The 25,864-nt window shown below is 44.9% G+C and overlaps 1 protein-coding gene across 1 annotated transcript in view; it reads left to right on the top strand.

Moving 5' to 3' along the window:
• The window catches only part of Ankfn1 (ankyrin repeat and fibronectin type III domain containing 1), a 351,197-nt gene that overhangs the window by 175,509 nt on the left and 149,824 nt on the right, over positions 1-25,864 (top strand). Inside the window, exons 3-4 of the mRNA XM_048446655.3 lie at positions 12,649-12,783; positions 24,061-24,262. Of these exons, the coding sequence (XP_048302612.3) occupies positions 24,077-24,262 (186 nt within the window). The 5' untranslated portion in view covers positions 12,649-12,783; positions 24,061-24,076. The remainder of the gene's footprint in view (positions 1-12,648; positions 12,784-24,060; positions 24,263-25,864) is intronic.

Genomic DNA, 25,864 nt, shown 5'->3' on the forward strand with positions numbered 1-25,864 from the left:
AGATAGAGAACATGTCCTGGGGGTTTTGTTAACTGCTCTGAGAAGTAAATGTTCTCTGGGGTTGCAAGGGGCATAGGAAAGTCCTAGTCTTCCTTGTCAATGCAGTGAACAAGCAATGGGGATGGGTGGCTCTGCTCGTGTGAGACAGAGTGAGCATGGAGGACCCAAGGACTAGGAGAGTCTGCAGTTGGGATGCATGGGGGTGGGGGGATTGCCACCATCATCTCTGCATCTCTCAGTAAAATTGTGGTTTTTCTCTCTGGACGATGAATGGAATGAAGACCACCAACCTCCAATTCTATCCACCACTTTGCTCCCCGGGTAAGGAGCATCCTATAGGGCTGGAGATGCTAAGGAAGGAATGCATCAAGTGGAGAGCTCACAGAATCCTCTGCTTCTTGCTGTAGAGTAGTCTAAGTTCAAAGATTACTCTTGTGTCCACCATCATGGAAGTTCAGAGTCTCATCAGTGTAGCAAGGGGCTTGGCATGGGAGCCTGAAAAAGAGACCCAGATTGGTTAGTCCAAGGGCAAACCCAGTGTCCTTGGGAACAAGCCATAAATAACAGAGAGGCCAAAATGATCTTCCTAAATACATACTTACAACTTTTTCCCTTTGTTTTATTCTATTTTTCTCTCCCTTAAGTTCATCATATACCTCTTCGTCGCCGTGTGATTTAAGCAGGCGTCCCTGACAATCAATGACCTATCTGGCATCCTTATAAAAATAGAGAAGTTTTTTTTTCTATTTTCAGCTCAGAGTGATCATAACATGGACCATGACATTTACATGGGGTATTGAACATAAAGGGTGGACTGCGTTTATAATCATCAGGTTCCATCTAAGGCCAAGGACTCCATTCCTATGTTTGATTGTGCACACACAAGCATCTTCCTTGCTCCTCCTCCTCCACCTTAGTACACTGAATTCCCATTGTAATAAAGGTTTCATAGGATTCTGCCTTCAGTGCCAAGAACTGATGTAAAGTAGCTGTAAGGATCAGCCTAGGAGGTGTTCCCATTTGTCAAACAGATGAAACATTCCTCTTGACGGTTAGAAGGTGAGCGATTTGGCAGAGGTGGTTCACAGGCCAGTCACTCAAATATTAACTCAGAAGCACCCAGGCTGTGCAGTGAATGAGGAGGAGGGCCTGGGAAAGGGTGAGGAGGCTCTTTTAAAATGTATTTACTTAACAGCTCACTGAGGGCTGAAGGAGCCTTTCTCAGATTCCATCTTGGGACCCTGGACTCAAACACCAAACAGAACTATTCCTGGGAGACTGTAAAAGCTATTTTGATTGGCACGTTTTGGGTGAGCAGCTGAAGTAAGGCATCAGAGGAGGAAGAGTGTTCTTACAAACTGACTGGCCATCACCACTACCCAAATTCCTAATGAAATTGCCCTCCTCCCCAAAGGGGCTCAACAACATAGCTACAGGCTGGGATGCTCCATCCTAATAGGTATCAAACCCATCAACAGAAACGTCTTATCAGCTTATAAAAGACAACATGAATAGAGACGGTGAACTAATAGCATATCAACAATCCTTGGTTTATTTATTTTTAAGCAAACATTAATGACCCTGATGAGGAACTATTGCAAGCATCTTTAAGTGCCCTCAAGGGGCTCATGTGGTCACTTAGATTGACTCAGAAGCCTCAGAGCACAGCAATCCAGGAGTGCTTGGAGAGAAATCCAGCATCTGGGCAAAGATGCCCTTCTCTTGTCCATGCTCCACCAGCCTCTGGGTTTCACAGCTGTGTGAGCACTGCAAAGGGACCTTCAGAGAGCATTGCTTGGCCCCCTCTCTCAGTAGGGAAGAAGGCTGATCATGTGAAAAGAACAAGAGGCTCTTTCAGAAGACTTCAGTCACTGTCAAGAGATGCTGCACGTTGACCTGTTAGATTCCTCTGCAGAACAGCTCTGCTGTCTTCTCCTTTGAGGTCTTGGTTGGCACGACTCCTACCATGTTGTTCCAGTTTGCTTGGTGGTTTTGAGGTTAGGAAAGGCTGGAAAGCCTGTTGGGAAGTGCTTACATGGAAGATCAGAGCCTAGACTACCATTCCATGTCATGGCCACTTGTTTGTTTGTTTTATTTCTATGTCAGATTGGAGTAGCAGGAGGGAAGAGACTCCAGCAGGAGTTAGAGACCATCCAAAGAGAAAGCACTTCTCTCGTGGTTTCTTGTTATAGTTCTTGTCCTGGGAGGCTGATCATATCAGGTTTATCACCATGGCTGTGGATGAAGCTGGGAGCAGGGTAGGACAAAGTAGGAATGGTCAGCCCATCCAACACCCCGTTAGACCACCTGCAGTTGGGTGACAGCATCATTAAGACCATTACATCCAGCCCAAGTAACTCATTTCCTGAGCACGCTGGTATCTCCTGATATGCCTAACGGGTAGGATGTAATTTGGTGAGCATTTGAAGAAAGATGTCTCCTCTTGTGCTTAGCTTTGCCCTAATATGGCAAACAGCGATCACGGCCAGGAAGAAACAGCTCTGCTGTGTTGGGCTTTTGAATTTGGATTGTGTCTGCCAACCGCATAAGGCAGGAAATGTCAGTGATTGGAATGATAGACACCACAGGGTCATTGAATGTCCTTGGAGCAACCTTTGTGTCAGCAAACCTCTGCCTTTACCCTTCGCATGACTGGGACATTCTATAAATAACACTAAATTAGTTAATTATTGGTTCTAGTCGGTAGGGGTGGGGTGGGTTTGGACAAGGGAGGGCCAAGGTCACAAAGGCTACCCAAAGTGGAAAAAAATCACATGAAAAATCAGAACTATGACCCATGTGTTGTATCCAACAACCAAGCTGCATTTTTTTCTTTGAAAAATAGACAAAGTAGAATATGTGCCTCAGAGTTCTCTTTAATTCCATTCAATGAAACACATATGTATTAAAAATCATCTTTCTTGGACAATATAGTGCAGGGTGTCAAAAGTTAACAAGTGCTGAGTCTTGCCCTCAGGGAGGTTCTAATCTAGGATGTAAAATAGGCAGACCCCAAGTATTTCTTATAGAGACAGCCACAAACCGAGAATGCTATCAGAGGCACAGATACCTCAGCTAGAGAGTGAAAGTCACTTGGTCCATAAGAGAGAGATGAACTAGCGTCCCATGTATAGTAGGCAGAACACCTTCCAGAGAATATCGGCCAATCAGAGGTCATCTATGTGAGTCTGGTCTACTGAGACTCTGATTTGAGTCAAGGCCTTGCTTCCACGAAGGAGGATCCCCCTGACGGCTGTTTCCTGATCATCATAGGACATGATCAGTTCCAAGCATCCCAGCTGAAAATGGAGAAGGCACTGCTGGGATGCACTAAGAATTTTTCAGTCTTTTCTCCTACCCTTTCATCTGCCATGGCACCTGTGTTGGAGGAGGCCGCTTGTTCTTCCTAGCCGTCCGGCTAGCTTACACCTGAAATAATCACATGGCTACTGTATTAATTCAATCACTCCTCGGCCCATTAGCTCTAACGTCTTATTGGCTAACTCTTACATATTCCTATCAATCTGTATATCACCACAAAGTTGTGGCCTACCAGCAAAGTTTTGGCACATCTATCTCCTGCAGCGGCTCCATGGCGTCTTGTCTCCGCCTTCCTTCTCCCAGCATTCAGTCCAGTTCTCCCCCCCCCCCACCAACTGCCTGCCTAAGTTCTGCCCTATCAACAGGCCAAGGCAGTTTCTTTATTCGTTAATGGTAATCACAGCACACAGAGGGGACTCCCCACATCACACCTGTCCTCTTGACTTTGGAACACTACATTCTGCTTTGAGAAGGCTCCTGGTGCCAGTCAGAAGAGAAAAATGGACCCAGGACTAGCACTTTGAACTGCACCTATTTTAGGCATTAACATTTACTTTATTAAGAACGTTGGGGGGGGTGCAGGGAGAACACAGAAAGAGGAGGAAGTCTGCCGAAAATTCAGCTAGGTTTCTTGTCTGTGTGCATTGTGACTAATGCCCTCAACCATTTTTACCGGTGTGTGTGTGTGCATGCTTGCCTTTGGGCTGCTTTACATGCCTGTTCACGCTCGTGTGTCCTGATGGGCATGTATATGTATATACAAGGTTTTGGAGAAGTTAGAACCAGACAATCTGCTCATTGCTTTCCTATCTTCATCGGAGCAACCACTCCCCTACCCCACCCTCACACCTGCTTACAATCAGATCCTAGGGCATTCATCATTTTCTTCTTAGTTTATTTGAGAATCCTGTACAACGTGTTTAAAGTAGGTAAAGACACAGACATCATCTCTGGGTTTGAATTGCCAGTAAAAGCGAGTAGCCCAAAGGGAGAGGGATTCTCATACCTCTATAGGAACAACAGTACCCTACCATAACCCCACCAATGTCCCAATCTCACAGTGTAGTGGCATGCTTGAGACCCATTAGCACCAAGTTTGTTGCACACCCTATTCATTATGACCAAATCTGGTGTAACACAGAACATAGATGGCCTTGGGGGTGGTGTTAGGGCCAAGCGACCTGGGCAGACTCCTCTTGGAAAGATTTAGGTGAATACTGCCACCTATTGACAGGTGACATATATGCTTCTGGTTCCAAATTTGCCCTTACCCTATGCTAATGCTCGGCAAAGCCAACCTTGTCACTCAGCTGGCCAAAGGGTAGTAAGAGCCCAGAGTCCACAGTTCTTTATACATCCGGGATGAAGATTGAGCAAGTCGGCTTGCTCATAGAGTGCATCGGTGATAGGAGGCAATGGAGTGAGGCAGCCATGCTGGGAGCCTTGCAGAGGGAGGCCTGGGTTTGAGTCTGAGCTCAGCCCTAACGCACATATAAACAGCTAGTTCATCTCTCTGCACCTTGGTTTCCCCATCAAGGAGTGGCTAATCCTATTTTGCAGAGTGTGAGACTCGGGCAGTGTTTCTGGGTGGCACACAGAATGCAGGAGAGGGGCAACACGGACTTCTTATGCTGGCGCCAAGCTGTAAATGGCAACTCTTTGCCACGCAGTGATTGGTGCGACGACAAAACCTCGTGTCTTTTTGGGGGCTCTGGTGAGCTGCTCCATGGGGGTCAGTTCTTCTTGGGCAATGCTCCTTGTCTACCAGACTATCTTTAACATCCAAAATTAAGACAGTGTGAACATAAATATGGGAATTTTAAGTGTGCCAATTGAGAAAATGAGGATAAATGGGCTTCATTACCAAACGGCTCTCGACTACCCTGGAGGATATATGGGGTTGAGTCGATAAAGAGTTATGATAAAAACTTAGGAGCTGCGTATAAATGGGGCTTTGTGACCTGCTGGATAAGGTTGTACTGAGCGCCAGACCTAGGAGGCTCGCATTCCTGCCTAAGCATGGTGTGGGGATCCTGGGCTCCTGCAGACAATAGGGGATTCATAGCTGGAGAATTCTAACGACGACTGAGAGGGTGGCAGGCAGAACAAGAAGACTTTTCAGGAGTTCAGGGGCTCCGATTATCACGTCGTCGGAGCTGCAGTGAGCCGGGAGGCGGCCGGAGCGGCGCACAGAGCCGTTCTTGGAAAGCTGTCACGGAACGGTTTGTAACCTCCCTAAGAGAATCGCGCTTCTCAAAATCCTCAGTCTGGAAAGCCTCCCATGACCAGTCCAGATCAACACTGTGCAGTGGCTACACGGGGGAAAAAAAGTATGCGGGCCACCTCTGCCTGAAGAATTTTTCTGAACGTCGTCGTATGTCTAGGCTCCTAAGACCCAGAGACAAATTTCACAAGTGGGTTCCCCAGCATATAAGGAAGCTGTTGCTTTTGTTCTGAAAGGTTATCTGGGGCTTAAAACAAAATCATCAAGAAATAGCCTGGCTGTGAACAGTCTGCACGTTTTGACAGGGTCTGCCTGGGACTGAATAGCCAGCACCCTTTCTTTCTCTTTTCGGGCTTAGCAGTGTGTGTATGGGGGGGGGGGCGTAGGGGAGGGGGGCGCAGGGGAGGGGGAGCCTGGCACTCATTACTGACAACTTCACACATAATAAGCATGTTCCAATCTTCCCTGGGTTGTTCATTTTCTTTTCTTTTTTTATGTCCCCTTTTTAGGTGTTTTTGATAAATGACATGTTTTATTTGGGGGAAGGTAGAAAAAAAAAACACAGCCCATTACTAACCAGCCACACCCTAGGGCCCTAAGGAAGGTGAAGAGAGTATAGAACGGAAGTGGGCTGGGCAGCCTTGCTGCCGACCACAGGGAAGGACTGGCCACCTTCTTCTCATAATTTAATTTTGAGAGTCTGATGAAAAGGCACTCCCTAAATTGAAAAAGATGAACAGGGAAAAAGAGTGAAAATTATTCAAATGGTCATCAAAGAGTGATCAATTTAAATTTATGTCTTGCAAACAAACCGCATCTTACTAACCCCAGGGTAGACAGACGTTAGGAGCAATGATATATGGGAAGGGTTTTTCATAGGAACGGACATTACAGGCTTGTGACAAGGATGGACTTGGGCCTAACTTCTCAAGCATTCCAAACTTCCAGGTGTTATATGGCCAAGCAGACGACAGAGGACAAAGAAGAGTCTTTCGGGTGACCAGGTCCACCTTATTTATTTTATTAAGACAGGAGGGGAAAAGTAAAGCCCAGTTATAAGAATTTGCTTGTCTGGGCTGCAAGAGGAACAGGTCTGGGGTCCAAGCACGGACTCCCATTCCCAAACCCCAGTTCTTTCCCTGGCACTAAACAGTTGGGGAAGAGGGCAAGCTGTGGCAATGGATGAGGAAGCTCTGTTTCCAGGACAACCATTATCCCTACAGAAGAGGAAAAACATCAGCAAAGGCACCAGGGTGCTGCTCCAGGTAGCTCACTGTCTTAATCAGTTCTTTATTAGACCCGGATTCTTTATCAGACACTAACTGCTTTGCAAAATGGCCTAAGTTGCTGTGGTTCTTCGGCCCTGTACTTTCTCGACCTTAAAACATGTACACAGGCTGAATCATAAATGCTATGTGGGTGTCCTGCAATAATTAACATTACCATCATTTGCCAATATGTAGGTTAAACCGTGTATATTATTCCCTCTTCATTATGGCACATTATTCAGACATATGAATAGGGATCAGTGTGGTGTTTCCATATATATATATATATATATATATATATATATATATATACACAGCATGCATGAATCCACAGATTCAAGGCAAATTTCATCAAATCCCAATGCCATTACCATAGAACTACAAAAAAAAATCCCAAAATATATACAGAAACATAGGAAACCCCTAAGAGATGGGGAGAAAACCTGAAGGGCATCACAATTTTAAATCTCAAGGCATGCTACAGAGCCATAGTAACCAAAACAGTATGATAGTGGCATAAGAACAGATCCATAAACCAACTGAACTGAATGCATATCCCAGAAATGAACCCGCATAGATTAAAACTTTGAAAACCACCTGTAGCCTCTTTCTGTCAACAAAACCATTTCTGCCTTCAAAGTGCATCCTGCTCCCATCCCTTCATCTGCTTATCGTGAGCCATGAGCATCAGCATCTCCCTATTGCTGAGTTCTCACTACTCTCCTTGATTACCTTCCGTGTCTAGGTCAGAGCGCTCTGGCTCAGCGACACCAACATTCTGCAGGTATCCTCCTCCTCATCACTACCAATAGGAAGTCCAGACTCAACACAGCATCAAGCCTTCCTCGGGCTACTCAGGCCTGCTTTGTGAGACAAGTCCTAATGAGCACACCTGAGACTCTCTACTTCAGCCCAGTCCCCGGGACCTACTCATCTCTCCCACAGTTCAAGGCTCCATGCCTTGGCTCTCTGCCTTGCCTCCCTCCCCTTGTTTCTTGCCAACCTGCAGGGGTCATCATTCCCCCACAACCAATTACAGTCCAGCCTTCTCTAGCTCCTCCCTCCACGTTCCGGAAGGAAGTGGCCAAGCGCTCTCTGTGCACGTGGCTCAGGTCCTTTGAAGGGCACGTCTTCGTCCCCACTTGTACTATTGTCAGTTGCATCTCTGTCACTAAGCACGTCTCTTTCATTTCTGGAAAGCTAGCCCACTCTCCTTCATGCCCTTCCAACCACACAGCTTCACTAGTGCCTCCCTTTCTTAGAGTTCACTGAGCAGTTATTATCTGCAAGGCATTAGGCCAAGAACTGCTAGGACTGGAAGAGAGAAAAAAAAAAGAAAACGCAATCCCTTTCTTCAAAGGACTTTTTAATAGAACCAGTGAGGCATGATGACAACCTAGGCAAGGAAGATGACTGTGGGGGTGGATCTGGGTGGAGGGACGTTCTGCGAGTGGAAGGAACATTCTCAGTGTTCCCAGTGAGGGCACTGGTGTTAGCCCAGGAGGGAGGGAGAAGGGAAAGCGCAGAAATCTGCTTCGAAAATCCCAAGTCTGCGCTGCAGTCATTAGTAAACTCCCCCATCAGTCTGGCCCATCTACGCCATTTATCCCCCCACAAACCCGAGTCATCTTCCTGCAAGAGTGATCATGAAACTCCCCGTTTGAGGGCCTGCTGTTCAGTGAATCAAGCGTCGGCTAATTGCAGGCTTATGCTAGGAGTTAGAGAGCATACAGGCTTGTAGACATGACACAAACCCCAGGAAACATCTGGAGAACAAAACAGCAAGAACATGCTGTGAAAGTGCTAGGGAGAGGGAGACAGATGAGGGTGTGATCAGGACGGGCTGCGATTCACCGAAAAGAATTAGTCAGAGGAGGCGAGTCTTCCGTGCACGCACGCGCTTGGTGAAAATGCAGACAGGACAGACCAAGAGAACGTCAAGAGCTTCAAATCCTGAGGCCTCCTCCCATTGGCCTTCAGCTACCCATTCTCAGTTACCCATCCATTTACCCAACAGGCCCATACTAAGCACTAGGTATTTCCTGAACGCTTTCTAGACTCTGGAATCTGCCATTGAACAAGAGACTTTAAGTCACCCACGCTCTACAGTGCAATGGAAGTGAGTGAAACTGAGCGAGCAGCCACAAAGGATGATGGGAGAGTCCTGGATGCTACACCTCAGATCTCAAAGCAAGGATTTATGAGCCCAAAGCCCCAGAAAACACCACTAAGAGATGAAGTCTAAGTGGGAACTCCAAGGCTAACCAGGAGTTAACCAGTAAAAAGGGACTCACCCTCTAGCCAGAACATGGTGTGCAAAGGCCTGGTGTTAAGAGAACATCCGGAATATCCAAGGAACCAAAACATATTCAAGATGACTGTGGCTGAGAGCAAGTAGGGAGGATGGAGAAATTAGATTAGGGAGCTAAGCAAGTCCAGAAAAGGAATTATTTCCCTAAGGTGTGCCCAGGATGTCACACCTGGGAGTAACAGGCAAGAGTGTGACGCAATGTATTTAACTTGTTAAGGACGTGACAAACGGCTGTTGAAGAATAGATCAGTGGGTGAGTAGAGGAGTCCTGAAGCCCTTTGCCAAGGACTTGGACCATTTGACCCCACACTGAGCGTAGATTAAGTATCCTTTACTCCAAATGCTTAGGACTGAATGTCTGGGCTTTTAAACCAGTCCTATACATAGAATGAAGCATCTTAGGATTCCAAACCAAGTCTAAATACAAGTTCATTGGTTTTTCGTATACCTTACCCTTGTAACCTAAACTTGTAAACCTAAAAGAAACTGTCTTGGCCTTTTGATAGGGCAGAACTTAGGTCAGCGGGGAGATGGAACTGAATTCTGAAAGAAAAAAATCAGAGTCAGAGAGCCACCATGGAGCCGCCAGAGATAGACTTGCCAAATCTTTCCTGGTAGGCCATGAATTCGTGGTGATATACAGATTAATAGAAATGGGTTAAATCAAGATGTGAGAATTAGCCAATAAGAGGCTAGAGATAATGGGCCAAGCAGTGTTTTAATTAATACAGTTTCTGTGTGGTTATTTCAGGTGTAAGCTAGCCGAGTGGCTGGGACAAACAAGGGGCCTCTCCTTACAACAAATATTTTTTTTTAATAATTTTGGTCATGAAGCATGGTTCTTGGTATGGGCTTCTCCCATACCAAGTTGTATCTATTTTCATAAAGTTGCAGGGATGGAAGTATTTTGGACTTTGGGTTTTAGATTAGGATGTTTAACACATGTCTGTTCCCAGATGTTGTGTTACTATGACATGAGCCATTATTCCCTCAGGGTTGCCCTGAGGTGGGACTTGGGACCCACACCCGCATCCCACCCGCTACCCCCAGAAGTCTCTGATCTTGATTTTCTTACTCAGAGTCACATGACTTAGCCTAACAAATGGAATAAAAGTAAATCTGCATTAAAGTCTGTGTCAAAGGTTCTCTAGGTGTTCTGTTAGACCTTTATACCTGGGAGTCACTAGGCTGAAGCTGCAGGTGTCCCTTAATCCCAGATGTAAAATAAACAGCCTTCTGATCCACGTGGACAGGCATATTCCCAAATTAAATTATTTATAACAAGGCTCCATTTAGGTACAGCCTAGGAGAAAAAGGGAGGATAAGACCTGCAAGTTAGCTCAGCCCCCAAACTGAAGGCCTACCCCCAAGTCTGAGGATCCAAGTTCAATCCTCAGGACTTGTGTGCTGGAACAGGAGAATCAGTTCCTGAAATTTGTCTGTATGCACTATAGTGCACATGCACGTGCGCGCGCACACACACACACACACATACACACACACACACACACACACACACACCTCCACCTCTACCTCATCAACTAAACCTTTTTTAATAAGGCTAAAGGTCTAGAGAGAGAGAGAGCTCTAAATTCTCTAATAAAAGGAAAATAAGTTCACTTTTTTCTTTTTCGTTTCTTTCTTTCTTTTTTTTTTTCACGGTTTCCTTGTATAGCCCTGGCTTACCTGGAACTCACTCTGTAGACCAGTCTGGCTTTGGACTCAGAGACCCACCTGCCTCTGCCTCCAATGTGCCATCTGACTCAGTGGTTAAGAACACTGGCTGCTCTTCCAGAGGACTGGGTTCAGTTCCTAGCACCAACATGGCAGATCACAACTGTCTATAATTCCAGTTCCAGGGGATCTGCCACCCTCACATAAATATATAGGCAGACAAAGTACCAAGGTACATAAAATAAGTAAATCATTTATTATTTTGTTTTTTAAAAAGAGAATGGAAAAGTAAGACAACTGTAGAAAACCAGGCTGAGTTCTTCCTTTGGGCAGCCAGGTTGTCTGGTTCTCTGTATCAATTTTGCTCTTCCAGACAGCACCTTGTGTGTCCCAGGATGGCTTCTAACTCCATACAGAAACTTGAACTTCTGATCCTCTTGTCTTCGCCTTCCAAGTGCTGGGATTACAGGCATGTACTACCATGTCCAGCCGATGGGGTGCTGGAGAGGGAGCTGCCTGTCAGGCGAGCCTCCCACCAATGGAGCTACCTCCTCAGCCCCTTCTGAGTCATTTTCTTACCTCAAACGCCAGCTCCCCACCTCCAGATCAGCCACCTGCCACTTGTCAGAGTGAGCCAGTGGGCGCCAGGATGTCTCCAGAAAGGGGGCGAATGTTCATGAACGCAAGATGCTCTTCCCATTATCTCAGGACGTGACCAGCCCCCAGTGAACATTTTTCCTCCCTGCTTATGAAGAGATGATCTCCTGATTCTCTACAGACTCACACTCAAGATTCGGAGGTCGGTTTGTCTCCAGGCATAAATGACAGAACAGATGCAGCATCTAATCAAAGAGTTCAAAATTTTCAAAATTATATCTGAAGTCATTATAGCAGCTAAGCATTTGTCTGGCAGACAGGGTATCTGAATAGAGCTTTACAGAGATCCTTAATGCTGTTGCTAGGCTAGGGCTCTGTGTGTGTGTGTGTGTGTGTGTGTGTGTGTGTGTGTGTGTGTGTGCGCGCATGGGTTTTATATATGTGCTCATCAGTGACAAATCCTCCCTAGCATAGCCAACATGTACAAAGGTCATTCTTTCAGAGGGAGACATAAGCGAAGCCTTCTTGCATGGCTTTCGAGGAAATCTGTTTCGTGTGCTGCGTTAGTCTTGTGAAGTGCAGCACTGGGGAGGGAGCCAGGTATTCCCATATGTGGCTGCCACAGAAACAGCATTGGAATCTTTTTCATGAGGCTAAGTCTCATGGGGTCCTCAACCTGCTGTTTGCTGACTGCTTTCTCCCTCCTGAAAACCCGTGCCTAGGCTGAGCAACCCCAGTATTTGTAAGGGCCCCCATCACGCCCACTAAAGATCTAGGGGAGGGAGGGGATGTAGCTGCCACCTGTGTGCTTCTGGATTCAGGCAGCTGTGGGAGCATGTCACTTGAAGGGGCTCTCGAGTCACAGGTGATAATTCTCCCGCTCCACTAATGTGGTGCAGAACTAACTGGCTGCTTTACAGTCCCTTTGTGGACCCTTGAGTGACAGTTGGTTCTGATTCAGTATTGTGTGCTGAGTGATCCCTGCAGATACAATAGGCTAAACACACACTGAAGTCATGACACCCTTTTACTACACACACACACACACACACACACACACACACGCTTGAGAAAGCCAGCCTTCCCCCGCTGCAGTCCCGAGAATGTACCTCAATCCTAAGCCAAGCTGTTTCCCTCGCCCTCCTCGCCCCATGCATCATTCACGCTTTTATTTTGCATTAGGAGAAGCTTAGTGATCATGGACTTCGGCTCTTGCCTGGAGTGATCCTGTTCGCATTTTATTCTTTGCACAGAATAGGAAGGAGGTTTGCTTGCTTTGCGCAGAAGCTGAGCTACAGGAGAAAGCAGAGCCAATGTGATTTATTGAGTGAAAGCACCGGACACTTACCAGCAACTTGTTCCTCTGCTGCCTCGAACAGCTTAAGCTGGTAAGTCAAATTTATTGTTGTCTTTCTCCATGTATAAATGTGGGGCTTTCTCAGTCGTGGGTGATTTTTTAAATGTGTTTGTGTCAGTGTGGTTTAAATGATATATATAGCCTTAGAATATATTCTAAATATATTTAAATATATATATACATATTTTTAAATATCTGCATCTTCCAAAGTTTGCTGCAGGTGGTCCATGGGGAATACAAGCAGGCATGCACACAGTGGTCTGCTGTGGTGCATATACTGCCATGTAGAGCAGCAAGGATGAAGGTGGGGGGGAGGCCCATTTCTGACAACTGGGCAGTTTCTTTGCAGCCAGCGTAGTCGCATGAATTGCTTGCATAACTGATTACCATTAGCTATTAGAAAAGAATAAATGACTGTCTGGTGGTAGAAAGCATTTTTCACTCGGGCTCCTGGATACCTTAGAAAATACCTGTTGGATCAGTTAAAGGTGGGCCCTATCATACTGATGATCCAAACTCAGGCACGCTGCTGCCTTTGATCTAGTTTGCAGGGTAGGCATGCAGAGTGTGAGCTCAGAGATCTGTCCATCGTGGGTCAGCCTGTCCATCACATGAAGACTGTGATAGTGAAGATCCCTGCCAGAGTAACAGGGTAGACATTCAGATCTTGCGTGACCCTCTGTCACCTCCGTATTCACTGCTATCCTGATGGTAGGGAGGATTTGAAGTGCGGCATTGTCTTATTGCCTATGTCGGATGTTGGTATGTCTGTGGCCACAAGTAGGTCCATACCCTGCTGGCTTCTGAAAACCTTGGTATTCACTTGCCTTCTCCTTTTCCTAAGTAAGATACAAGCGGACTTCTGCAGAGGGGAAAAGGGAATGGAGAAAGCTATTGCTTTCGCTACTGTCTCTTAGCTGGTTTCCTCGGTCTTGTTTGCTTGGCTACCCCAAGGCTTTGTGGCAGCCTCAATCCATCTCTGGTGAGTGAGTTCAGAGTCCGTATAAATGTCATACATAGGGAGTTTAATGCCTTCGGTGCGCTCCCTCTGCTGTAGATCACTGGCCACTCAGCTGAAGCTGTGGCCTCGGGTGCTGACAAAGATGGATGATGTTAGAACAGTGAGCAGCAGGATTCTTCAAATACAAACTGAAGTCGGGAGGTCTGAGAGGTGGGAGAGGTTCCTCCCAGTTGGAAGGATCTCCAAGCCACTCCATCATGAAAAAAAGTCATTCTCCCATGTGACTGTCCCTGTGTCACAAATGATATCACTAGAGATTGAAGAAGACAGAACTGCCTATTGGTTAGACCGCTGGTAAGATGGCAAGAGAGTAGAATGTGTTTACTAGATCAAACACTTTAGGCAATTCCCTTGGGATCCCTGGCTCTCCATATCTCCCCCATTCCTGGCTGTTTTGAAGCAGCACAGCCATGAGACGCTGCTTTCAGCTCTGTCCACAGTGCCCTTGTCCATACATTTCAACCCTCAGAGACCCAGAGAACATGCACGGGAGGACTAAGGGCTCTATGTCCTTTCCCCCCTGAGGGATACAGAGTCTGATAAGAAGCATGGTTGTATTTGGTGTAAGAAGACAGAGCCGAAAAGTTACATTTGAAGAATACAAATAAATACAGCGTATCTTCAAAAACTATTTTTTTTCAATTAGCAGCAACTGGTGTTCTGTACACATAATTTCCAAAGTCTGCAGTCTTAAGTGTTTTAAAGGAAATATGCAGGTGTTGTATTGAGAGAGGGTAGGTGTGGATAAAATCACGCCTAGAACTCACAGCAACTTACAGTTGTTTGGGTACCCAGAGTTAGCAGTGATAAATATACCATAACGTGAGGAGTTCTAGAAAGCTATTTTACACCCCCTGTAAACTGCCTCACCTCTAGCATTAAGTTATATGAAGTTATTTCCCTGGAGATTTGATATTTCTGGGTATTTACGTCTTTTAGAAAATACATTCTCAGAAGGAGTAACTCATGAGCCATTGATCCCTTCTTATGTATCGTTTTAACTTCAAGGACATCCAAATGATAGATGACTATGCTATCAATTATTCTACTTTCTATTCGCCTCAGTTCAACCTCCCTGAACCGTCTTTATAGTTACCCCACTCTTGATCAGAAAAGCAGGCAATCTTTCAATCATGGTCTTGCCTTCTTTTTCTATGGAATGCCTGACATCTAGAACAGTGGTCCTCAACCTTCCTAATGCTGCAACCCTCATGCTATGGTGAGTCCCCAACCATGAAATTATTTTGTTGCTACTTCATAATTGTAATTTTGCTACTGTTATGAATCATGATGTAAATATCTGATATGCAGGATATCTGATATGCAACCCCCAAAGGGGTCATGGCCTACAGGTTGAGAACTGCTGATCGGGAGTCTTTATAGAGATTTAAGAGTCATGCAGGGAAGACCAGAATACCATCCGCTCTGTGAAACTCACATTTTTGGCATAGGTGGGGGATTAATATTTAATAGGGATACCCTTTGTGTTTATCAGAGCATTATAAAGACGGATGGTAGAGATGGCTGTATGACACTGTTACAGACATGGCTTAAATCAATTTTATGCTTAGTATATTTTGCCACAATAAAGGACTCATCACAAAATATCCCATTGTGTTTTCTCTTAGATGTCTTGTGTGTACGTGTGTGTGTGTGTGTGCACATATTTATTCCTTATTCTTTTCACGTATTTGTCTGTGCCCCCCTAAATTTAATTAGGGTTGCCTGGGTGTGCACGGGTGGAAGTTGTATTTAATTGAGCAACAGCAACTTACCTGTGTCTACACCACTGAGGAGTATGACCCCACTTCCCCCAACCAAGCAGTAACCAATATGAATCCTCAGGGAAAGGTGAGGATGTAGAAACCTCTCCTGTCTCCATGATGGGATGTTGATGTACCGCTAGGGGTGGGTAGCTGCTGCTACTGTGAGTCCCTAAGCTCAGCAGCAGGCCTTGTACAGAAGAATGTTTTTCATACCACTCCTTCCAGTCCCCTAGATCTTACAGCCCTACTCCTCATTCGCGATGCAGCCTGAGCCTTGGAGAAGGCAAATGTCCTGGTTAGGGCTGAGAACTCCACAGTCCCTCATTCTCAGCACTTCCGTCAGTTAGGAGTCTCTAGATTAATCACCACCCACGTCAAGCAGAAGGCTTTCTGACCAAGTCTGAGAGCTAGACTAGTCCATGTGAATACACAAATATTTAGAAGGCAGTTTGACACCCTGTCTGCATAGCAAAGGAACATTAACAGGTTGCCTGCTAAGTTTTGGGACCTCCAAGGCTATGGGGTTTTGAACAGAGTTACAGCCCCAGGCATGCATTCTTCCTGGGTAGTATCTTTACAAAAATCCAACCAGAAATCAGATGGTGATCCCTCCAGTCACCAGCTCTAGGATTTTTTTCAAGAGATTCATATTTGGTTATCTGTTCCTAACATTCTCACACTTCTTTCTTTTTCAATTTAACTCTCTGACCACTAACTACCAAACTCTCCCGAAATGCAAATCTCAACTTTCGAAGAAGGTATGCTTTTACTAATTGTACGTGTGTATCGAGTCCAGTGTGAAATCCCTGTGTGTATACATGGTAGGAATGCTCAGATGATTGGGATAATTGATACATCCATCACTTAAGGGTTTCTGGCCGTCCCTGCTCTATATAGCTTAATGTATTTTATTCCTTATCTTGTGTGCAAGACCCTGGATGTCTTGGCCCTGCTGCCTCTCCAGGCCTCTTTCCTAAGGTCCATGTCCAGTATAGCTGATGGAAGGTACCGTTGCACACGTCAGAGCCCAAAGGCTCTCCATTCCCCGCTTCCAGAATGTTCTACCAGCCCATTTTTATATCCTTTCCTGGCTTTACATCCTCACCTGGGCTCATAGGCCTGGAGTGTCACTTCTATTCTTGCTAATTATTTCTCATTCGCCATTCAAAATCATTTTCATGAGTCACCTCAGCTGCCCCTCTCTTTTCCCAGGGTCACTTCCTGTCATTCTCTTCCACCATTCACCTCGCTGTGATATTTCCCTGTCTCGGGCTTTTTCAGGGTGAAGAGCTCAGATCCAGATCCACAGTGCTTGCATTTGAATTGTAGATCTGCCCTTAACAGAGCCTCCATTTATTGCTACCGAAACAAGGATAACAGTTCTGCCTTCAAATGGCTATTAAGAGATTCCATAAGTTTGTACTGTGATAGTACAGCAACGGGCTAAATGCTTCTGTCCCTTCGAAATTCAGACAGTGAGAGCCTAACCATCCAGCTAGCAGTTGTCTTAGTTAGGGTTTCTGCTGCTGTGAAGAGACACCATGACCGTGGCAACTCTTAAAAAGGAAAACATTTCATTGGCGCTAACTTACAGTTTCCATTATTATGGCAGGACATGGCAGTGTCCAGGCAGACATGGTGATGGAGAAGGAGCTCAGAGCTCTACATCCACAGGCAGCAGGGATCTGTCTTCCACACTGGTTGTAGCTTGAGCACAGGCAACCTCAAAGCCCACCCTCCCAGTGGCACACTTCCTCCAAAGAGGCTATGCCTACCCCACCAAAGCCACACCTCCTAATAGTGCCATTCCCTATGGGGGGCATTGCCTTTCAAACTACCAAGGCAATAAGAAGACCAGAAAGGCAGAGCTCTCCTGGCTGGAATTAGTGTTTCTTTAAGAGACCCAAGAAAGCTGTCTAGACCCTGCCACTGCAAGGACACAGAAAGAAGGCTGTGTCTATGGACCAAGGAACAGGGACCCTGACTCTGCAGGCATCTTGATCTTGGCTTCCCCAGCCTCTAGAACTGTGGGAAATAAGTTCATGTTGTTCATAAGTTACCCAGCCAGTTCATTTGTTATAGCAGCATGGATGGACTGAGACAAGCTTGATTCTAAATACATTCAATTCTCGGAAACTCGTTGAGTGTATACTGCCACTCACGCATCACGATATTTCCCAGCTGTGTGTTTGTCTCACTGTCTTTCCTTCTCACCTATGAGGACTCTGGAAACAGCTAAAGTGACTCCTTTAACTTGCATAGGACTTTCCCTTTGTTTGCCCTGAAAGTCTTAGAAACTGGGCTCCCACAATCCCAGGAAGGCTGACATTCATAACTGTGAAAGGTCATATCTACTTTCTTATGAGGTCCCAGGATCACACACAGGATACCTAGATTACCAGTTAGGTCAGGAATAAGATGGGTCAGTGGGTGAGGGGACCTGCCACCAATCATGACAATCTGAATTATACCCTCAGGGCCCACATAGTGGAAGGTGAGAGCCAACTTCCAAAAGTTTTCTTCTAACTTCCCACATGTATGCTGTGGTGTGTGCAAGTGTGCACTGCATGTAGACATGCACACACACATGCACACACACAAGTTTAATTTTAAGAATATCTGTCAAAACTTTAAAAATCAGTGTTCCTCCTGAGTCACGCCTGACATTTCAAATACACACACACACACACACACACACACACACACACACACACATCTATATAATTTCAAAGGGCACAGAAACTAGAAAGGCAGCTTCCACTGTTACATGTCAAAACCGTAATAGAGTGAGCCACCCCTTAGCAATCAAAAACACACCTGTCATGTTAGCAGCAGGTGGAGAATGGATGGGGTCAAACTTTCTCTTCGTCTGGTGACAGGCAGGTTGAAGTTGGAAGGTCCCCAGTTCACATCACAGCCTAAAGAACACTACCTCCTGAGTCAAAAATGTTCCCTTCGCTACCTCCTGAGTCAAAAATGTTCCCTTCGCTGAGTGTGCCTATCCACCCAGCTGTCAGGAATGACGAGAGCTGCAGTTTCTGATATGCTGTGTCTTGAGACGTCTTGTCATCCAAACTGGCTCAGACTGCTTCGAAAGTACAAGCACACTGGAAACTTTCCACAACCAAGCTCCAGTGAAATGTGGATTCATAACTAGGACGAGAAGTTGTGACTTTGGAATCAAGGTCAAGCATGGAGAAGCTGCCAGGCAGCCAGACTAAGTCACCTTAGCAAGAATAACAAGAGTGGAATTGTTGGAAGCATGGGGTTTTAGAGCCAGAGTTCACATCTTGCTACTCTGCTTCCTGGTTGTAAGTTCCTGGACACATTACCTAACCTCTCTTGGACTCAGTTTCCTTGTTTATAAAGTAAAGATAAATAACTGTGTCTCAGTCTTTTGACTAAGCTCAAGCATATAATGAAGATGATATGGTGGTACTTGCATCTGTACAGGGTTATTGCCACCATGTTGGTACTTGCATCTGTACAGGAATGTTGCTACCGTGATGGTACTTGCATCTGTACAGGGTTGTTGCCACATTTTTCTTCTGTCTGTGAAATCACAGCTTGGTCGCAATTGCTCCATTGTGTATTGGGAGATAAAATTTCATGTCATCAAAGCCAAAGGCAAAAGGGAAACATACCAGAAATGAAGAAAAATAGAGTTGGGATTGTCACTTAACATACTTAGAGCTTCATGGGAAGAAACCTCATTTGGGGAGCACAGGCTTGTGCTTCTAGAGGGCTGGGGTTCGATTCCCAGCACCCACATGGTAGCACAGACTGGCAGTAATTTCAGTTTCAGGGTTTCTGATGCCCTCTTCTGACCTCTATGGGCATCAGGCATGCACATGGTGCATATATGCAAGAAAAACACCCTTATTCAAACACAGGAGCCTAGGGGGGCTGCCCTCCTTCCAACCAGCACACCACAGCCCCACAGGCAGTCCCCAGGGCAGTCAGTGAAAGGAAAGAGAGATGAATTATCTATCTGCTGAGGAGCGTCTGTCTCATTTCTCGTTGGTCTAATTTTCTCAGTTCTGGATAGTATCCATGAATCAGGATTGACGTAACTAAGAGCAAGCGTGGTGAGCGCCGCCACCTTAGGAAGGAAGTTAGGTAGAAGAGTCACAGATGTGTCAGGAAGTAGCAGACCCTGAGGGACAGGTAGCGATGGAGTCTGAGGAGGCTCCTCTCTGTTCCTCTCATCATTTTAAGATCTTCACTCTTGTTAGACACCTCAGCTATACATGCACTCACTTCTCTTTCAGAGGACTCCAATATGGAGAAAAATGACGCTGTAGTACTCAGATCTTACAACGGCAGTTTTCGATAAGCCCAACTTGTGGATCATTTTGTGACTTCCACTTTTAGTGTCTCCTCTAAGAAACATTATTCTGTCCAAATTCACAAAATCATCTATGTTTTCATCTAGAATATGTATGGTCTTAGCGTCTACATTTGGATCTTTGGTTTATCAGGTGCTGGGGAGCTGAGTCAGCTGGTTCAGCCCTTGCTATTTAAGCATATGGAACAAAGTTTAGATCCCAAAAATCCATGTAAATGTGAGGTGAGCTTGGTGGCCCACCTGTAGTTCCATCACAGGGAAAGCGGTAGAAGGGGAATCCCTGGAGCCAACCGGTTAATTAGACTAGTCAGAACCTCAAGTTCCGGGTTCAAGTAGGAATTCCTGCTCTACCCAACAGGGATAAAGACTCCACAATCGGCCTCAGGCCTGCACAAACACACATGAACCCACACACATGTAAACACACAGAGACACCTACAATAAAAAGATCTATGATTTATTTTCAGATAGCTTTTGTACATGATGTGAAGTAGGGGTTGGGGTTCCTTTCGGTTCTTATGGATGGTTCTCCCGGGGTTACAGCACTGGGAAGAGACTGGGTTCCCTATTAATTACAGTGCATTTTCCAAAAGCAATTAACCCTGTGTATTCAGATTATTTGTGGGGCTTCAATCCTACTTCATTCACGTTGCTCTCCTTACTCTATCGTCCTTCATCTACATGGCGATTCTAAAACTGACCCTGAGACTTCACCTCTGTGGTGTTACAGTGAGTATAAAGACCAGGAAGTAGAAGCCCTCAGTTTTCCTTTGTCGGGGTTGCTTTGGCCTCTTTAGAATTTTTGCTTCTCTCTAAAAGTGTGACGAAATTACCCTTCCGCTGGTATTTTGATCAGGACTGCATTTGGTCACTAAGTGTGATGTTGACCATAGTTTTGTATTAATTACTCTGACCACAGGACCTGACTGAACTGAGAAGCAGAATTGTAGGCTCATAGGTCCTGAGGACTTCAGTCTGTCACTGTGGGAAAGTTCATGGCAGCAGGAGTGTGTGGCAGAAGCTTCTTACTCACAACAGACCTCACAACAGAGAGACAGACAGGACAGGCTTAGCGTAACCTTCACACGTCCACCAGCTAGGCCCCACAGCCTTTCAAAATAGTGCCACTGACTGGGGAACACATGTCCAAAACATGCTCCTATGTGGACATTTCAAAAGCAAAATTTAACCCAGTTTTTATTCATTCTCTTAGGTTGAAAAAATTCCCTTATATTCCTGCAAGCTCTCTTCAACCCCTATTTGTTTCTGCATATTATTAAATCTGGTCATTTTCTTGCATCGATCAAGGTGACCATGTAGTGCCTCTTCTCCTTAATCTGATTTCTTTTGAAACATTGTTTATCTTTCTGTCCAAACAATTATGCTGTTGGCCACTCCAGTGAGTTTTTATTTTGTTTGTTAGACTTTCCAATTGCAGAACTACTTCATAGTCGGTCTCTTTACTAATGTTCTTACTTAGTGAGATCTCCCTTTCAGTTGACTCTTTAGACCTGATCTCCCTTAGCTCTTCAAACACACTTCAGAAGAAAGTATTCAACAATGATGGCAACATTTGCCTCCCTCGAGGGCAATTTTGATTGACCTGAATATTTTCTTGACTGTGATCTGAGTTTTGTCTCACGATTTTCTGTTGAAAGGCAGGTGTTTTAGTAATAATATAACAACTATGAAAACCAGATTTTCCCTTCTCCCCAGCATTTACTGTTATCTGTGATAGCGATATTTCTGAACTCTACGCCACTGACATTCCTGCTTGACTCACCAAGTGACAATGGCTGAACAGAGGTATCTTTAAATGCCTAGAATTAGTGAGCCTCCATCCCGTGAAGGGGCTCCGGGTGTGGTAGGGGACATGATCAACATTCCGCCAGGTAGTGGCAACTCTACCTTAGTCCTCGTTTTCTTCTCGCACAGAGCCTCCCATTCCTAGGCATGAACATGATCTGCTAGGCTCAGTATTATGTCAGAGCTTTTCAAGACCCTTCGTTTCCAAACCATCTCATTCCCAACGTTCAGAGCAATTTAAAAGGCTTGTTTGAAAATGCTGATGTCTGCTAAACAGGCACCACAAAAACAAATACTCTAGAGGAAGAGGCTAATTGCTCTTGGGGGGCTGCGAGTCAAACAAAAATGACAAGCATTCCGAGAGGCTCTCCTAGGGAACAAGCAGGAAGATCAAATAATGATACTTCGAAGGGGGTGGAAATGAAACGGTAGAGGACCACCAACCTTCTGGTCCCTCTCCAGTGGCTGGCGGTCTACATGCTTTTTTGTTTTAATGAGTGTTGATTCTCAAGGCTACCAGAAACTAGGAAAGACGAGAATGGGGCAAAGGAAATCAGAACAAAGCTTGATAGGTGTACTGAATTCAGCTATCCATCTTAAATAAGCAATCCTGTTTTGTCAAATTTTTCAGCGCTTTTAGATTTATCTTTATTCTTCCTTCCCTTCTAAGAGCTGAACATCCTACCTTCTATTTCTACTTCATAAGTCACTATAAAAATCCAAAATGAAATGGCTATATTTGCATTTTTCTATCAAAATAAAAAACAAAGGACATAAAATTAGACCACGTTTAAAGCCTGTAAGTAAGGTGAATGATGATGCTATATCCTGGTGTCCAGTTTTGCATAAAGACTTGGGGTGACTTAATAGTTGCTACTACTTATTTCCAGGCTAGAGTGAACCAAAAGAGATAACAAGGGTCATTTCTTCATCAATTTAATCTCCATAACTCTTAACCCAATATTATGTTGTCTATTTACATATGATAAATAAGATTGTAGAATTTAAATAAGGCACCCAAAGTCACATATGCTGTAAATGACAATATCAGGCGCCAAAGCTGAGTCTATCCAGTTCCAATGCTTGCCCCTTTCCATAAGAGTGAAATGGCAAGAGTATGGTGAGTTGGTGGAGATATTCATATTTGTAAGGACAGACAACAGAAAATTGCCTTTCTCATTCTCTCTCATCTGAGCCAATTTAAAGCATGAGGGGAAAAGAAAACATAAAGATAGATGAAAGCTAGAAGAGGGGACACACGTTGATGAATAGCCTGGAAGAGAGGGACAGCTGGGGAGTACGGGGAGGAAGTCAGAGAGGCAGAGAAAGTCCACCTCCCTTGACAGAAGGGGACAGATGGGAGATGCGCAAGGACAAAGGGGGCTGCGCGGGTAGGTGTCATCAGTTAGAGGGCACGTAGAGGGAATTCGATCAAACGACAGGAATTTATTTACAGGACTCCTGGGCATTGTGGGAGCTACAAAAGAATGTAGAGTTAATTTGGGGAAGGATGATGATGTAGGCAAGACAGATGGCTTGAACTAGGGTGTCAATGCTGAAGAAAAAGTCTAGAGACAGAAGGCAGAAATAAAGAGGTTAGGGCAATCCCCACGTGAAAGCCTGAAATTTGGAACTCTGTGGAAAGAAGTGTTAAAGAAAACCATGAAGTTGCAATTGAGTCAAAGATAAAGAACCCATAAATTGGAGGGGAAAGAGGATAAATCACCAAACCATTCTACTGCTTTGAAGACGAAATGTTTTGGTTTTGTTTGGTTTGGTTTGGTTTTTAGAGATAGGGCTTCTCTGTGTAACAGTCCTGGCTGTCCTGGTACTCACTTTGTAGCCTAGTCTCAAACTCACAGAGATCCACCTGCCTCTGCCTCCTGCCGGCTGAATGCTGGGCTTAAGGGCATGCACCACCACTTCCTGTCACACTTTTTTATCCATTCAATAAAGGTCAGCATCTAGAAGGAGGGACATTAAAAATAAGTCTCAATTATGTATACCCAAGATCACACATATCCCCTAGATATGGCACTGAGATAGTTTCTTAATTGAGTAAGAAGAGTCCAAGGTTTTTAAGTGTTCATGTGTAAATGGATATTTCACATAACAAATGGGACTGTCATTTCATTCCTGCCACCAGTCAGCTCTGGGGCCCTAGAGAAGCTGCTTCCTTCCCCTGGATTTCCATTTTCTCCTCCACAACAGGAAAAAGCTGGGGTTGGTGATCTCTGCAGGCCTTCCCAGTTGGAATATCACATTTGGATCTGAAATTTCCAGATGGTTCCTGGAGGTGATAGAATTCTTTGTTGTGCGTAATTGCATTGTGTGTAATCATCATGCATGCTGTTTTCCTCTGCTTAGGAACAGCCGCTCGAAAATGACCCAACAAATGCAGAATTTACATCTTTCTCAGTCGAAAAAACACGGCGCTCCGTCATCTCCCAACGCTGCCAAGCGCCTGTACAGGAACCTCTCGGAGAAGCTGAAGGGCAGCCACTCATCCTTTGATGAGGCCTATTTTAAAACCAGAACAGACCGGCTGAGTCTCAGAAAGACCTCAGTGGTAACGGAACTTTTTCTATTCCCACATCAATTCATCGTTCAACAATTCAATGAATGTTTCCGTTTTACACATAAAGTGCATCAAGACAGGAACTATACATACTATACATATGTATGATGTTACATTAAGTTTGGATGAATGGAAGACATTCCTCCCCCCCTTTTCCTTAATTTCTTTCCCTAATTATTCTTCACTACCAGACCAAATGAAGGAATCTCCAAAATAAGCAGCTTGAGGGGATAGAGGTGTGTACGTGGGGATAGATTGCTTGCCTAGGATAAACAAGATCCTGGGTTCAATCCTCAGGCCCCCAGCAACACACACACACATACACACACACAAACACACACACACACACACACACACACACTCAGTTTGACAAATATCAAATGTTTCAGATAAAATATACCTCCTGGAAGTACAAGTGCTCATTTAAATAATAGAATTAAAATCATTTACAGGTTTCTGATATACATTCATATATCATATATCTATAGTATATATATGTGTGTATATATATATATCAATCATACATAGAATCCAGGAATAGAATTCTATTTATTACATAATGAAAAGAAGACAGAAAAAGCCAGCAAAAGAAAATAGATGGATAAACAAACATATCCACCAAAACGTTAGGCAAACATACTCCATGAAATATAGCATTACGTTCACCTTTGAGTCCCCAGGCAGTCAAAGTGGGAAAGACAATCGGGTGTGACCTCCCATTAGTTGATAACTGAAAGTGTATCAGTCCATCGGGAAAAAGGAACATCTTCCTGTTGCTAAACTGTGTGGCCTGTATAGCTGTCATGGCGATTAGCTATAGCCAGCGGCCGAGCGAGTATATTGCAGATGTTCTCGGTAGTCTTCGGCACTGGCTGTGGGTCAAACAGCAGGCACATAGTCACATGATCAACGAGGGTTCTTTCGCGGGGAGGTAAGAGCTCTATTTGAGACTAAAGCAGAATAAGTCCTGGCCTTTCCAGATAGAAGCAAAGTTAGAGTTCGGAGGAGGAACTAACTTAAAAGAGATAGTAAATATGGTGGGCAAGAAACTAGAGACACGAATAATCATAAGCAACTGCACACTGGAGACAGGGCAAGGTTTTGATTTTGAATTCATTTGTTTTCTAATACGGTTTCCTATTTCACACCCATCTTCCAGGAGGGCTTAGCTGGGGTTAGGTTATGACCTAAGCATCAGACGCCCTTCAGTTTGGCAGACCGCAGAAAAGCCTCTTTTCTCTTCAGTACAGTGTCTTCCTGCAAGAGAGCAGCATACCAAAATAGCCTTCTCCTCTGGGCCCCTATTGTCAAAACAAGCATTTGCATAATCGCCTGCTATTTTCCCCAGGTTCCTATGCTGGGGTATGTGCTCAGCTGAAGCTGACTGGCAAGCCTTGGAGAGGGAACATCAGTTTTTGAGGAGACTAAAAATAAAATCTTCCTACCTAAACATTTGATCACCAAAGACCTTCTACATATCAATCAGTTCTCAGCACTAGGTCAAGGCCAACAGCATCCCACTATCTCTAAAATCAAAGCAATCCTTAAACAATGTATAAAAGTAGAGATAGGCTATGTCTCCATCTCTTCTGT

The sequence above is a fragment of the Myodes glareolus genome, chromosome 9, assembly GCF_982192425.1.
Source record: "Myodes glareolus chromosome 9, mMyoGla1.1, whole genome shotgun sequence".
In the NCBI taxonomy this organism is placed as follows: domain Eukaryota; kingdom Metazoa; phylum Chordata; class Mammalia; order Rodentia; family Cricetidae; genus Myodes; species Myodes glareolus.